The following is a 17576-nucleotide window of genomic DNA, read 5'->3' as shown; positions in this document are numbered from 1 at the left end:
CTGCACGTGGAAAATGGAATTGAAGAGATGTGCCAAATAGGTTTTAGTATAAGATTCGTCAAAATTCAAAAATTTTTAAAGAACAATTTGAAAATAATTTACCCTAAAATTGTATCTTTCCTAAAATCCTACTTTCTTTTTTCCTGAAATCCTGTCAATCGATCTAAGCTATCAAAAATAATAATTAAAGATCTATTTCTCATGTGTTTCCTCATATTTATTTTATTTTTTTTTTTAACTTAATTCAATGACATAGAAGAGTTAAATTTATTTTAAATTATTTTTTTATTTATGTTCTAGTAAAATTTTATTTGTTTACTTTCTTTAGGAATTGTTTGGGAGATAAACATTCCAAATATAGTGCCTAGTCTTGTTTTTTTTTTATATTTTTGAATATTTTTAAGTACATTTATAATGATATGTAAATAGTAATTTTAATTAAGGTTTAAAAACTATGATTAACTATTTAAGATTGCATCGTCCGGGGTACCTCGATTTATGAGTAATTTGATGCGCTCATTGCGGGCAGTTATTTTAGAATGAAGGTTCTTGACGCGTTCCCGACATGCCTTTTTCAAGCAATGAATTTTTTTATTTTAATTTTTTTTTAAAGACAAACAGTATATGTTTTTGGCAATAAGCACCCAGATACCAGAGAAGAAGTCATATTTTTTTGTTTTTAATGTAAAAATTGCAAAAAATGTTAAAAAGAGGATAAATTATTGAAAAGGATACAAGTATTAGGCACATACAAACAATTTTTTTATATTAATGGGATTGACATTAATATTAATGTTAGACAATGTTAGTTGTTGATTATAAAAACATTTTTATTTTGGTTGTTAAATATCAAAACAAAAAGCAGAGCAGGGTGTTTTTTTTTGTATAGAGTTTTTTTTTGTGTATATTCAATGAATATTTTGTACGTTTCGGTTTGTTTTATTTTTTTAAAAGAAGAGCAACAACACCAGAATAATTAAAATGAAAATAAAAGAGGAAAAGAATAAAGGTAAATAAAATAAATATAATATTATGAAGTAAATGAGAGAAAATTAAATTTTATAAAAAATACTGATAAATTAAATTAAACAAACCAAATCAAACTTTTTTTATTAATAATAAAAGTATAAAAATTGATCAAAAAAGCTATATCAATATGTGTGTATTTTTGGTGATCTTTAAAGATGATGATGGGATGAAATATGATTAAATGTGATGTGAAAGAATAGAATTAATATCTATATCTACAGAGTACCCATCACCATGTTAGCAAACTACAATTCAAAAGTTTCAAAATAGTTTCACGCGAAGATGTGCTATTTAACAAAATATTACGAGTAAATGTAAACAAACATGGTGATTGCAATCAAAAACGTGTCTTTTCTGTGAGATCTCACACACATCATTTCTTCTTTTTATTTATATAAATTTATTATAGCCTCTGTGTAATTCAATAAAAATTCTTTTTATATGTATCTAAATTTTGTATCTCAATTATATGTGTTCTGAATATTACTGACACCTGACAGACAATAACATAATAATAATTCAATGAAACTATGGGAGATATTGGTAACGATTACCAAATAAATGATGTCAGTTCGAACACCACCGAATTTTATAATAATAATAATTACTGCCAAATGTGTGGGTGTTTTCATATTAATTTCAGCATAGGAACCATCAGTAAGAAACAATTGACTGTTTCTTCTATGCGTGCATTGTATCTATAAATATAGTCATTTCCTTTTCACTAGAAACAAACATTTTTGTTCCCAACAATAAAATAGGTATGTGTAATTTTTAATTATTGTTTGTATGTTTGTATTCGTCTACGATACGACTATGATGTTATGACTCACCGAAGATTGTGTGTGCTTTTTGGAAAGATACATTTATTTCTTAAAATAGAATAACGATGACGTCACACTTAGTGTTTTCTGCGCGTTTTTTTAATAATTGTTTCAAAAAGATTTATCGAAAAGATATTTTCAAGAATTCGGATATTTAATTTTTTCGAAAACACGTGACAGTTATTATATGATCAAAAAAAAAAAAAACAATCGTGCCATACAGATATATAGGTACAAATGGATGAAATGGATTTGACATTTTTGAGTGCACGCATGAGACAAAATATGTATGGGCAACAGAAAAGAATGAAAACACATAACGAACTGAAAATCTGATCATCATAGTTTGCATTTGCCTAAATTTTGCTGTCTAAAGATACACATTTCCCTTAAAAAGTTAGCCACAAAAATTTATATTGATCTATCAGAATTTTTTAAAATCTCTTTGTTTAACTATCTGATAAAAGAGAAAAAAATATTGTCCCTATCTAATATCAAAATGTATATACTTATTTTTTCTAAGGGTACGTACCTGTTGTTCAACTAACGCCTGTTCACGATCATGGGGCAAATATGTTGGCGCCATGACCAGACGAAGTTGTTGTTCTTCTTGAATGATTTTTTGTCTTAGCGACTGCATCTGGTGTTGATAGATGTCAATTTGACTTAGCGTTTCTTCTAGGCTAGTTGACTTGGTTTTCACCAAATCATTCAGCTCAGAAAGCGTACGCAATAGGTCATCAACATTTTCGCTTAGTCGGGGATCACCACCAATACCAGAACGGAAATGGACCTAAATCAAAAAAATAAACAAAGAAATCCATATATCTTCAAAACAAATCCTTCAATTTTGATGAATTTACTTCAAGTTTTTCAATAGATAGTCTCAGTTTTGTCTTTTGCACATTTATGTCGGCTACAGTCTTTTCACAAAAGCCTAGCTGATCTCTCAGCGGTTTTTTCTTTTGTTGGGTTGATTCGAGCGATGTTTTTGTCTTCTCAATCCAATTACGAATATCCTTGATTTTACGCTCACATTGATCCCATTCTTCGCTAGTTTCTTGTAATAATGCATTCTAAATAGAAAAAAATTTAAATAAAAAGATGAAATATCGATTTCATTCTTTTTGTTTGTGTGTTTTTCTCATTCATTACCCTTTCAAGTAAAATTGCTTCAACTCCAACTTTGGCTTCTTCTGCTTCTTCCAGTTTAGCCTTGAGATCGCCGATCGATGTCACTTCGCCAATATGTTCCAATTCCTTGTCCATTTCGCTCAAATGTTTAACAATGGGTTTAATACTTTTGCAGGCATTAGAGTAATCATTCAATTTCTGTCGTGTTTCGTGCAGGGTTTTCAAATCCAGTGGTTCCTCAAGGAATGCCCTCTTTTCAGCCACCCATGTCATCACAATTTGATACAAATTCATAAACCTAGTCCATGCGTCCAAGCTGTCACCAACTTGTTGTTTCTTTTCATCTAACCACGACCTCACTTGTCCCAATTGCTGGGCAAGTTGATCAATGGTATTTTGAACCAATATCTTTTCTTCGCTATTTCGACAATTATCAATAATTGCAATTCCATTATTCTTGACCAAATTAAATTTCTCATAAATTCCACCAATTTCTTGGTTAATTCTGTGAAGGACTTCTTTTAGCTTAGCTGGTTCTAGAGTACGATCTTGTATTTGAACTTCAGCTTTTTGCAACCATGTTTGTATTTCATCGACACCGGTCAAATATTCCGTGCGTACGGTTTTTGCACGTTTAAATTCTCTTTGTTTTGTATCCATATCACCTTGTACTCTCTCAGAGAGCAATTCCAAAGCAGTAAATTCTTGCGCTATATCCGCTGGAATTAAATTCTGTTGCTTCAAATACTTTTCTTGTGTGGATTTAATCAAAGTCTTTGCTTCTTCAATAGTTTGATTGACTGTGGTTTGAAGTTTATTCAAATCTTCTTCGATTTTATTGACATTCGCATCAAATACGTGTATTTCGCTTATTTTTTCCAAAAGCGTATTAAATTTATCTTGCAATGCGGATATACGTTGGAAGATATTTTCAATTTCTTCTAAATCCTTGCTTACCTTTCGGTCTTTATCTTTAAGGTCGTCGTTCAATCTATAAAAAAATAATATGTATATGTTATAGACCTTCAAAAATTTTAAAATATTTATATAAACGCACAACAAAACAAATTAAATCCTAGACAGGGTAAGAGAAAAATCTCAACTAAAATCATATTCCGCCTTTTCTACGGCGTACCCGAGATCAACGAAAAAATCTCAAAAAAGCTCTAAATTTAATATTTTCTCGCAACCGTGCGAAGTGTTTCACCATTTTGTATATTTTTTTTGCCACAAGGAAATTTATTTTTGTCTAAACGGTTCTTGTTTCCATACTCGCATTTGTGTATATTTTTTTAGGTTGGTATAGGTCCCTTGCCTTGAAATATATTTCAAGACATGTGCATGTACAGACTTTGGCGTATAAATAATAAATTCTCTCTTAAAAAAAAAAAATATTTTTTATAATTTAACAAAAAAATAAAAAAACAAATAGGTAAACATTGGAATTTGATTGATAGTTTAAAAATCCTATTGAAGAGGAAGGAGCCTTCAGGTAGACCTATCGAGATAAGTCAGAAATGCACTCGAGTTAACTTTTTGTTTTCGAATTTATTTGCTAGTATTTTGGTATGTCGGTCGCTTAGGGCAAAACATTATCTTATCTTGACTTTATTTTCATACTCGCAGCGCCAGCGGCGGTGCTTATAAATTACGTTACGATATCGATAGTGCAATCTTTATGTAGTGATCTCATTATGTCTTTTCTAACTTCCCGATTGACATGGTTAGAGCCTGCCTGCTTGGATAAATGCCAATTTTTGGTTCAAACAATAGGAACAACAAATTCCACTAAATTGTTCTTCTTGGATAAAAATAATAAAATCAAGAAAATAAAAATATAAAACTACGCAAAATGCTAATGTGTTTTTATATTTTTAAACATTACAACGTTCTCTTTAGTTATTCTTCGTTTTATTTAAATGGACCAGCGAATATACTATTTTTTTTTGAAAACTTGTCGATAGGCGATGAATAATAAATTTATTTTCTTAATACACAAAACCGAAGGAAAGGAATTTATTTAAATACTTAACGACCTTGAATGAGTATTATAACCGATGATTTAATCGAATCGAAAACAAAATGAAGTTCCAAAGAAAAAAACAAAAATCAAATGAAAAAATAATATTCAATAAAAACCGGCAAAACACAAACCTTTCGCTAGTACTGACTGTCGTTTGTGTAACCTTTAAAAATAAATATGCCAGTAATCATATCAAATAAACGTCGTTTATTCGTTTATTTTCTTCTAAACGTATTTGATCCTTTATGATAGTCCACTTATAGTAGTTGTAGTAGTAATTATTATCCTTATCTTGCAATGCGCTCTGCTTTGACTTTAATAATAATTATTATTTTATTAAAATAATGATTTCCAGCCATCCAGTCTATCACGTCCGCTTATAGCTAAATTATAATTTAAACTGAGAACTTCTTTGGTCGATTTTTCTGAATTGCCCAAAAGTTTGCTGCCTCTGAAATAAGAAGGCCAACCCAAAAAAAAAAAAAAAAGTTGTGTGACTGCGACACACTAAAGGCAAAAATGTATATAATATACAATAATAAAGTAGAAATGCCATGGCACCGCAATAATAAGATTCAAGTTGAATTCTAGAAAGAAGAAGTCACTAAAGCAGACAGCAGACATATCCTAAATACAAATTTAGTCATTATTATTGTGGTGTAAGTGCGAAATCGTTATCGGAATTTCAACGATAAGCCTCTTATATCGTCATCGTCGTGTCTCTAGAACTGACAGTGAGAGGTATTGAAAGCGATAAAGAGAACAGAGTCCAATAGAGCACAATTTTTTTTCAGTGACGTCATAAGTAATGTGACCAAAGTAGAAAGATCGGATGTTCGGTTTGAAAAATATATATAGAAACAGTTAATATAATTTTTGTATGTGATAAGCTTGTTAACAATTTCTAACAATTGGATAGCCTTACTCAATGTACAGTCAAAAATAATTGTGTTTTCAACTTTCTCCATATGAATAGAAGATTATTTTAACTTAGATACAAGCTGACATTGCTCTATCTGATTTCAAGAAAGAGATAACTTGGTTTCTTTTTATTTCTAAAATTTAAATTTTTTTTGACTGTAATTATTCAAAGAAATACAAATTTTCTTTATTTCATGAAGTTAGTTAAATATTTTTGGAGTTTTTCACATTTCCTTTTATTATAAATTTTTTAAAATGAAATATCGGAGTTAGAAGTTATGCTATAAATCTTAGGCGACGTTTATAGCGATCAGGAAAATGCATCAGGAAAAGAGAAACAGTATGAAATTGAATATATTTTCCTGATGCTCGTTTATAGCGATCAGGAAAACTTACGTCAGTTGACACACACATAATCTACCTACTCTCTTCTTTTCCTGATTTAAATACGCACAAAAAATTTTTCGTATGCAGTGGAATAGGAAAAATTTTAAACACTTCAGGGGAACGATTTGTTTCATTTTGTTTCAAATGTGAATCAGCTGGCACGAAAAATGAATTTGTATCAGGAAAACAAATAAATACCTACAATTTAAACAAAAAATAATACCAAACATCTCCCACGCCAGAACGAAACAACTCCTCACACTCACCAGTCAGATTAGCATAACCACAGGCTTCCTTACTGGACACTGCTCAGTTAAAAAAACACCTCAAGACCATGGGCATTACACAAGACGATACCTGCAGAATGTGTAACGAAAACGAAGAAACAGTAGAACACATACTGTAATTGCTTAATCAATACACGTCGACGTCACGTCGGAGGGTATTATCTCGAAGCGGAAAACATCGCCGCTAGTTTACCCCAAAACATACTAAGTGTTCTAAACTCAGGTTTTCTACGTGAACTTTAAAAAAGAGGAAATCACAATAGGCCCATCAGAGGCCGCAGTGATAAGGCGAATTATTCCCGCCTCTCACCCTAATCTTAATCTAATCTTAAACAAAAAATAATTGTTCCATTGTAAATTTTCTTTTCGAAAAAAATTCTTTGAGTAATTTATAAATCGATTGGTATAGAATTTGTGTTTCAAATCGAACGAAAACATTACAAAATATCTATTTGAAAATTGTTCCTGATTCTTTTTCCTGATCGCTATAATCGATATAACACTTTTTTAATTTGGAAGTGAGATGCATGTTTTAGTTTTTGTTAAACTCTAGCTTTCGCTAAATTCGGGTGTATTACTAAGGGCCTTTGAAAAATCATTTCAAATTGAGTTAATGTCCATTCATCATTCATGCCTTAATTGGGTAATTTAGAGACGTTTTTGAGATTTAATACCAAATAAGAGTTCTATCTAGAGTAGCCTGATTAAATATAATATCAGTCTTGAAAAAAAAAAAAAAATGGATCAGCTCGACGAGACATTTATTCGGCGCTGTTATGATCTCGATATCGTGTGGGGATCATAAGTGTGGGGTTTGGAGTGAAAAAGATTCCTTCATCGCCAGAAATTGAAGATCAGGATGTGCAGAGAAATTAAAAATAGCAACTTTGTCAAAGATTTTTAATTATTAAAAGCAATCAATGTAATACATTTTAACTTGGGGAATTGCTCATTTATCGGTCTTAAAAAAGATTAAAAGCCTTACAGTAAATCATTCTTTTCTAAATAAAAAGTTATCGTTATACGTTATCGTTATACGTATTATAAAAGTCTGGTCACTCTGCTCATGGTCATGTGCTTTTTATATTTAGCAAAGCATGTTGTCAAAATCGAAAATAGATTTATTTTTTTCAAGCAGCGTGAGTTCAAAAATGCAACAAATTGTTAAACAGGCTCTGCCGAGTTTAAATGAGCTTTAGAGAATGTTCTCTTTATCAAAGCTTTTATGAATGGTTGTAGTTGTAAGGGTAAATATTGTTTTTAAGAGAACGAGCTTAGCGATTGTTTATGTATTGAATATTTTTTTTTATTTACATCTCAAAAGCTCAACAATTTTTTTTTTTAAATAATTACTTGATGTCATATCTACCGCATTAATTTTTTTTTTTATTTTTTAATCTTGAGTAGTAGGTATTGAAAAAGTTTGTTAATTTATTGTAAAAGATACAAATAAATTTCTTTTACAAATAAACAAATATGTAGATCTAAAAGTACTTGAGTAAGAAAATTCAATGTGAAATTGTGAATTTAATTTTGCACTGCAAATAGAATTAAATAAACACAATTTTTGTTTATTTTCACCAAGCCGGCTAAAAACGTTGTTGACATTAACTTTTTTATTTTTTTTTTTGTATTTTTGTTTAAAGTGATCAAAACAAATTTAAATATTAACCTTGGTCTGTGTGAGTACTTAAAGCGGAAAGGCACTCAGACAAAAAATTTAAAAATGAAGTCATCACAGAGCGTGTACCAAAGCATTTATATACAGAAACGAATGACATAATTTGAATTGAATTTAGTTGTTTATTTATATTTAAGTTCCTATAGTTTTATGACAAATGAACTGATCGTTGAAAATTTGAGATTCAAAAATAAAAGTTGTGGAATGTTTACATAAAGAAATATATGTGAGAAAGGCATCCTATAAAAATGTAATAATAAAATATGCAAAATAAAAAAAAATGCAATAAATATAGGCACGTTTTAAGTTTTTTTTCTTCAATTAGCTCAGTTGGTGGAGATAATTAAATCAACAAACGAATCTATAAGACAAAAATCAACCTTTTGGGATTTTTGTTAGATACCGGATAATTTTTAAGAAGTAGGTAAAAGTCTTTACTTAAAAAATCACGAACATTTCTATCTACATTTGGTCCAAATCGCAAATAGTTTATACTAAGTTCAAAATTGTCTTTAATAGTTTTACAGCATTTTAAGACTTTTCAATATTTTCTCTAGAGAAATTTAACCTTTTTGTAAAGTAATTATCTTATTATTATCTAATATGATTTATCATGACTGCAATAGCTAGAATTACATAGTTTGGAAGATATGTTTTTCGACGAAAGCAAAAGCACTGCGTGAGATATAATATATGCAGCAATCTTAAAATCCTATTCGCCTTTTTTTTATTTAAACCCATTTTCAATTACTTTAATTTTCAAGTTTCAATGAAACACTGATAATTCATTTCTAATCGGAAACTTTTTGATGGCTGGCATTTATCATAGGTGCAAATAGGATCTATCCGAACAGTGGGACAAATCTTTCATCAATTTGGAGACAATAAAATTGTTACTCTTAATATTTCCATAATTTATCATCAAATTATATATTTATGCTAACAAAAAAATTTATTTTTATGACTGAAATTACACTAACAATACAAGTTTTAACATACTTTTTAATAAAAGCCAATATTATGTTCATTACAAATGTTCGATGTATGGCGTATACGTAACCTTTTTTTAGATTAATTCCACAATTTTTATAGTATACACTTAAGAGCAAAAAAACGGAATCAAAAAAGATAATTTTTATTTAAAACAAAAATTGCAATGGATAAAATAATGTTTCTTCAAATTTTATGGTCTCATTTAAAAGCTTGAATTTTTTACTTTTAATTGTTGGTAAAAACTTCAAAATGCATACGATAGTATCATAGCTATCTGTCAATAAATTGCACTTCATTTTTTTCTAAATGTTAAATTTTCTTGATATTCTCTGCTTCAATTTCAGTTTTTTTTTCCTACCGTTACTATTGACGTTATCTGTCAATAAATTGCACTTAATTTTTTTTAAATGTTAAATTTTCCAGATACTCTCTGTTTCAGTTTCAGTCTTTTTTTGCTTACATGCTTCATTTATGTTGATTGGATCCTTATAAAGTGAACGGGTTTTAAAGTTCCTAGTATTGATTTAAAGCCTTTGTTTCAAGCTTTTTAATGGTGCAATTAACATTCATGTATGTCAATTACATCCTGGCTAATTAACGTTTAAAAAAAACGCATAAGTTTGATTCCATTTTTTTGCTCCTAAGTGTAGTTCAAAAAGCGTGACTTAGTTAAAACTTCGATGGATATCTGTTAAATATCATACACTTTAGCTGAACAATAAGTTTGAAGAGGGTTGCCGAGTACTTGCTTTAATTTAAGAGATGGCAGATGGTCTCACCTAAAATCTGATGTATGTTTTTCTTTTAAATCTACCAAGGACTTGTTCGTATTTAACCCTGTAGGTGTATAAAAAGTCATACTTTTTACTTTTGTTTTTGAATGCGCTTTTATTAGCTTCGCTTGTAACTAACTAACTGAGAATAATGTAATAAAATCTTGGAACAAAATTTTGATTCATTTATAATTATCGTACCGAACTGAAACTTTGTATATATTTTTATGTAGTTCGGATAGCAACACAATATTTTATTGCTCCAGAGAATTGGGTCGAAACACCCCAAATCAATTTTAAACCCGAGGAATATGAAACAAATCAAACAAAATCAGTAAGTTAAAATGTTTCCACCAGTTTTGTTAAAAATGTATTTTCCAATGTTTCCACCCGGAACAATATTTTTTTTGTAAACTTTTGATTTTTGTGAAAATAACAAATTTTAATTTAAAAAAAATGCTGATTTTTTGTTGGGATAACATTTGCCGCTTTTTAATCGTTTCATATAGAATTAATATGGAGTTGTTTATTGTAACTTAATGGACAATGCTTCACCTCCTACTCTATGCCTTTTTTTAATTTATTCAGATTCAGTTATACATTTCGGCTATTTAAAAGACCAAAATAAGGGTATCTGTTTTATACCATTGGTGAACCCTACAGGAGGATCACATTGCAATCACAACAAGGGTGAACAAAAGAAGAAGAAGAAAGTAATACGAACTTCCTGTAACTTGTTAATAATAATAACGTTTGCTACTCACTTTTAGAACTCATTTGTTTTTTTTTTTGTCACATTTACCTTATATAAATATGAAAATGTAATACCGTCTTTAAACATATAAAAACTAAGTGTATTTTTAGTAACTATTTTCTTAAATTAAAATTTATTCGTCATATTTTAATTACGTCAACAATTGTTTTGTTCATAAAAATATATGAAATGTTTCTTTATAATGCTTTGCTATATTCTGGTAAGTAAACCACCTTAGTTTTTGTATCTTTTGTGATCAAAAGAGCCGAAAAAATTCTAATCTTCTGCATTTTCCATTTAAATACAAATTGGTCAATAAATCATCTATAATTTATTGTTTATTTTTGTTTTCAATATTTTACGTTTTTGTTTACTACTTTTTAATGGTTTCATTAAATATTTTTTATGTACCAAAACCCGATTTCATTTTCTTTGAGACCTCATATTTGTGGACCTTAAAAAGGAAATACTGCTTTTTTATCTAACTTATGTTGTTGACGTTGATTGTATAAAATGCCTTTAGAATTTCTAAATTTGTTATTTTAATTTCAAACAAAAATATTTGTAAATAATTCATCAAGAAGATGACCATATGGTTGTTTATTTGAAATTGGATACCAGTCTTAAGACTAACTAAGGCTTTTCTTTCATGGAAATATTTACAGTGCATGAACATGAATGTTCGTTTTGCACTTGCTGAAATAGAATTCTATTTTAGATATTTTTTGCGGTTATTTTTTATTTGTTATACAAACATTTATGTGAGTTTGTGTGTCTTTTCATATATTTCCAGATGTGTCTCTGTTAAGTTGGTCATGCACACAATTCATTCGTGTTTTTTTTTATGATTTATTTTAAAACCTTGACTAAAGTCGTCTCAATAGGGAACGAATTTTAGATTTGATAAGAGAAAAGCGTTGGCTATAAGTAAAATGAATTCAAAATGAAGAATGTTGAAATTGACAATTTGGAGTTAGATAAATAATAGTTAGGTATATGGTATATCGTAGTAAGTGTTAAGGTGCATCAGATCGTTTTTAAATATTTTCCATCAATTAATTAATTGATATTGGAACTTTCAGCTTTTCTAAAGGTACGCTTAAGTTTCGGAAAAACGTCACATTCGATAGAAAGGAAAAATTGTCTTGAATCATCTGTTCACCTTAGGTATTGATATAATAAATATTAACATTTTTTGAGGTGGCAACAAGAACAATATTTTCGGAATTCGGGTGTCACCATTTAAAGTTATCCAATCGTACTAAGATTTTGGTTATCAAAGTATTTTGAAAAACTGACCATTTTGTGGGGCCCCCACATGACAAATTAAATTTAAAAAAAATGTTTTCTTCGTTATTAAGGTTCTTCTTATGTGCATATGTTTGTTGAGTCCTGAAATAAATTACGATATAAAGAACATTAAGATAAAATGTTGTTGTTTTGCTTATTGTAAACTATAAGATTTCTATTGTAGCGGGGCTATGGAACAAAAATTGATGTATACCGACATTGTTTTTAAGCAATTTAGTCAAACAATCAAATAATTGTTTGACTTGCCTGCAGTTCTGGTAGTTTTAACCCTCTAGTTTTAACTTTTAACAAGAATATCCAAAAATCAAACTCGAAAAAGGTTGCGTATACGCCATACTTTTTTTTTTATTATTTTAAAAAGCCTATGGTTTGCCGTTTTTTATGTCTGTATAGTCACGAATTGTGACTTATCGAACATAATAATCATTACATCGTAATCCTTGACTAATATCTTACGAGAAATTTCTAATAGTTACTTAAATAGCTCATAAGGTTAGGGTCAAATGAAAGATTGCCACTTATAAAATGAGAACTTAAATATGGCAACCCTATTTTTAAGAAAATATGTCAAATGACTAACTTTGTCATATCTTTATGATAAAATATGAAAAAATTCAAAAGGAATGTAGCCCTACAAATATAGCAACCTTATTCAAATAACAAAAAACTATACAGTTAAATATATAGTTAAAAAACTAAATATACGATTTTATCACGCACTACAAATTATAAAATAATTTAATTGACATTTAGGAAATGGTTAGATCGAAAAGCGTCGAGAGGTTTGTTCAAACTTTATAAAAGTAACAAAAATGCGTTCTATACTTTTTGATCTAACTTTTCCTATATAAGTCAATCAACTTATTTTATAGTTTTTAGTACGTAGTACTATATATATTTTAATTTTCTTCTAAGTCTTATCATGATTGAAAGTGGGTTCAATTCGACTTGTGTTGTATTAGCTTTCAAAGCCCCTCTCTTTCGCTCGTATCTGCAAGGCTATTTTCCAATTGACACTTTTCGACAAGCAATACCACGCACCATATCACAACTGTATTTTAATAGTAAAACCCGTTATATGATTATGACCCGCTGATAATTATCAGCTAAAATTTATGGAAACAAAATTAAATGTACTCACTTTGAATTTTGAATGACTATGTTATCCACTTTGGCCTGAATGGCCTCCGCCGAGGGTTTGTGTACTTTCCCAAGGAATGAAACGATGGATACTGAGAGCGCTTCAATCTCTTTATGTGATGGTTTAAGTTCTTCAGATTCACCGAGAATTTCCTGAAAATAAAAAAAAGCATTTTTGAAATCGATACAAATTTTTGAAGTTATACTTCTTATGGGAGGGTGAGTATGAAAATTTACTTTTTGACAAGAATGTCAAAGGGATTATGACGCGATCACCCTGGGTAGCAGGGCTGTCGTTTCACCTTTAGAGTAGGCAGTACTTTAGTATTTAATAATGCAGTACGCCGCAGTACGGCAAACATAAAACACATAACACGTTGCAAGTTACATGTGGCAAGTTGTATGTGGCAAGTTGCATGTGGCAAGTTGCATGTGGCAAGTTGTATGTGGCAAGTTGCGTGTGGTAAGTTGCATGTGGCAAGTTGCGTGTGGCAAGTTGCATGTGGGAAGTTGCATGTGACAAGTTGCATGTGGTAATTTCCATGTGGCAAGTTGCCAGGGTTGCAAAAAGCTCACATTTCAGCTCAGCTCACAGCTCAGCTCAAATTTGAGCTAGCTCACTTTTGAGCTAGGTACCATAGCTCAGCTCATTTGAGCTGAGCTGAAAGTGAGCTGAGCTGAAAGTGAGCGCCCCCAACTTCTAACGCCTATATCTCGGAACTTTGAAGAAAATGAAAAAAAAAAAATTTGATGCCAAAAGGTAGCAGGGACTCTAACCTACATTTGGGTACAACTCTCATCCCTGTAGGTCCACGCGTTCTCAAACCGGGAGAACTTAAAAGTAAAAAAAAAAATTGGCACGATTCTGAAAAAATAGGCATGATGTGGCGGTTTAACATGGAAGGCGATTTTTTTTAAATCTGACAATGTGCAAAGCGTAGGCCCATGACACAAGCTATCATTTGGCATCATTCCCAAAAATTGCTCTCAAGCGGTTTAGCTTCTAGGAGCGTTCAAAGATTCGGGGATTTTTCGAAAAAAAATTTTACCCCAACTTTCAAAGGCGATTTTCTCGGAATTTTGAAAAAAAATCGAAAAACCGGATTATACCACTATCGGGTAGCTGAGAATATAAGCTTTCATATGGCACCACTCCCCTGTCTCTAGATCAAAGCGTTCGAACGCCTTTATCGCGGAAATTTGAAGAAAATGAAAACAAGTTTTTTGATGCCAAAAGGTAGCGGGGACTCTAACCTACATTTGGGTACAACTCCCATCCCTGTAGGTCCACGCGTTCTCAAACCGGGAGAACTTAAAAGTAAAAAAAAATTAGGCACGATTCTGATAAAATAGATAAAATAAAATTCCGAAAAATCGGATTGTACCGGAATTTTTTTTTATGATAAAAAAAGAAATATTTTACTAAAAAAATAGAAATATATTTACTATTAAAAAAACCAAGAAAAAAGATCACGAAAAATTATCTGTTATATTCTTATAAAATTACCATATCGCACATTTTATGCGCAATTCATTTACTTTCGTTAACCATATATCGTACGTTCTGAACCACACAACATGAGTAAATTTCATAGAATAAATTGAAAACTACATGGACGCAAGGAGGATGAAAGAATTAATTTATTGTTCACTTGATAAAAATGTAAACAAACTAGTGGATTAATTACTTCATAATAGAAATTAAAAATATCAAATGAAATTCATTTACATATACTGAATGAGAAGTATAACTTCAGTCGCGTGTACATGTGTACACACACTCTTTTTTTTAATTTATTTTAAAAGTTAATTTTAATTAAACTATAAATAAAATTTGTAAAGAGTTTTGAAATTTCTAAAAATTTTAAGAAATGTTTGACTACTTTTAAATTTTCAGTTCGAAAATATATATTTTTTTACTAAAATGATCATAGGTAGGTATATATGCTCCAATAATAATATTTACTGACGTAAATCAAATCAAAATTTAATTGTTATTCATAAAATCCGTATAACACTTCTTTCTTTTCTTATTTTTAAAACAAGAAAACAAGAAATAAATAAAAAAAACTGCATATTAATTTTTACTGTTTTTATAAATTTATCTGACTTCCGCTTCCATTCTTTTGTCTTATGCTTAAAGCCCTTCTATCTATATTTATTCAATAATTAATTTAAATTATGACTTCTTTCCATTTTTCTGATTTTAATATTTTTTTGTTATAAAAAATGTACGGGCATCGGAACAAAAATAACAAAAAAAATGAGTTTTTTGATTAAAAAATTTATTGACCAAAACTATTAGATTAAAAGAGAATGAGTTTTTTTACAAAAATCTCTTTCTGTAGGCAAAAAATAAGGATAAATTAACAACAATGAATGTCTCACTAATTTTTTAGTACGGTTAATGTCTTAAATCCAAAAATGCATTGAAAATCCATACAATCAGTATTTAATTTTTTGATTGAACAAAAAATCTCTGAAAGGTATTTTGACTGTTTTTGAAAAAAATTTCTATTTATATGGATTTTTTTAAGCTATAAGTCATAAAAAATGAATATAACTAGAATTACCTCTTTCGAAGTAATTAAGCAACAAAAAGTAAAAAAAAAGGCATTAATAGGCATATTTCTCAAAGTTGCAAATTTAAACTCTCGCTTTTAGTCGAACTTAATGAGTCGATATTAATGAGGCCTAAATGTTCTTATCAGTAGGTATTTTCCAATTACTTCTAGATTTGTTTGAAGCCTAAAATTAGTCACTGGTCACATAAACAACATAATTTTTCTAAGTTGTTTATGTCACTCTAAATTCTCTTTCATCTATTAAATCATTTCAATTTAGTTTTGCAAATGATGAATGATTGTATTCGTCTACCATGCGCACGGGCACGTCTACTTTAATTCAAAATTTTGCTCTTCGCAAGTACAGAACACGTTTTTTTCAAATTTCCACTTACAATCAAAAAGTAGAAAATAGTAATGCAAGCCAGAATTAGTGTCCAATATTTTGAGTTTGGTCTAACTTTTGAAACAGAAAAATGTCAAAATTCAATTTTTTAAAATACAAGTTTATCTAGAGTTTAAGCTTTAATTTATTTGGATTAACACACTTCTTGACCAAACTGTTCATTCCTTCGCTTTCTAGTCGCATGACAGCTATTATAATGTAGATATATTTATTCAATAATTTATTTAAAAACAGATTCTCAATTATTATTTCTAGTTCAACTCGAACGAACTAGTTATTAACATTCATTTGATGTTGCATATTTTGTAATTTAATTTAATCAAAATCCGTCACTATTACATATGGAATTAAATCTATTCTGTTCCTTTTAAGCTAAATATCTGTATTGTAATAAAAAAAAAAGCTCCAGAGCATATGTCAATAGATTTTTCTAATTAATTTTGGCCCCCAAATTGAAGGCCAAGTTCGTTGATTTCTATTTTGTATATTTTAACATAATAAAATACACCGACAGTCAACGATGACATAATGAAGTTGGAAGCATGTGCTTTAAAAAAAAAAGAAAGAAAAACGTTTACGATTTTTGTGTATTATTTTTACGAACTTATTGAAATTACTAGTCTGGTCTGTAGACCTTAACTCTACAACAATCATTAAAAAACCTTGTGCAATCACCGCCTATCATGAAAAGTAATCACTTGTAATGATGAGAACAATAAATTTAATTGAAAAATAAAAAAAATTAAGCACTTTGAATAAAATTAAACGAAAAAAAAAATAAAGTATTAATAAAAGCTTTTTCCTTAGAATTAATTAAATGTCCTTATTCAATTTTTTTTTTTGACTACCTAACATTTAATTAAAATTAAATTACCATTAAAAAAAAAAAGATTTATAAAAAAATTATAAACATATTTTAACTCACCTGGATAGCATGCTTTGTGTCTTCCAAATGCCGTCTGGACCTTACCACTGGGTCGACATTTCGGAACTTTTCCTCCAATCGAACAATTGATTTTTCCAACGAATGGAACTTGTTCTCGAATTCCTCCCACTTCTCAGCGGCCGACTGTAACGTGTCACGACGATTTTCTAATCCTTTCACTAAATCTGTCCACAAACGGTTCAACTCGGTATTGTCCTTTTCGATAGCGCTGCGATTGTGTGAATCCGCTTGCCGTATTATAGCTTGAGCTTGTTGATTTATTTGAACGATATCGTTACTTTGATTCTGAAGTTAAAACGAAAAAAACGAGAGAAAAAAATATTGAAAATTTTAACTTTCTTTTTGCGCACCATAAATCATATGTTGAAAACTTATATGTAGGTATGTTTTTTTGTTTTTTGAT

General features: G+C 29.6%; 1 protein-coding gene across 12 annotated transcripts in view; it reads right to left on the bottom strand.

Annotated features, from left to right (window-relative positions):
- Positions 1-17576, bottom strand: part of LOC129921017 (muscle-specific protein 300 kDa) — a 152407-nt gene that overhangs the window by 66547 nt on the left and 68284 nt on the right. For 11 of the 12 annotated variants that reach the window (XM_056002628.1, XM_056002627.1, XM_056002631.1 and 8 more), the window contains 5 exons: positions 17153-17458; positions 13259-13410; positions 3009-3978; positions 2717-2929; positions 2386-2646 (listed from right to left, as the gene is read on the bottom strand). In XM_056002628.1, the coding sequence (XP_055858603.1) occupies positions 2386-2646; positions 2717-2929; positions 3009-3978; positions 13259-13410; positions 17153-17458 (1902 nt within the window). Of the gene's footprint in view, positions 1-266; positions 570-2385; positions 2647-2716; positions 2930-3008; positions 3979-13258; positions 13411-17152; positions 17459-17576 lie in introns of those variants that run through there. The other variant, XM_056002633.1, reaches the window with a different exon arrangement.

Source organism: Episyrphus balteatus, chromosome 1 (assembly GCF_945859705.1).
Source record: "Episyrphus balteatus chromosome 1, idEpiBalt1.1, whole genome shotgun sequence".
Lineage (NCBI taxonomy): Eukaryota > Metazoa > Arthropoda > Insecta > Diptera > Syrphidae > Episyrphus > Episyrphus balteatus.
This window is presented reverse-complemented; position numbering and strand designations above follow the sequence as displayed.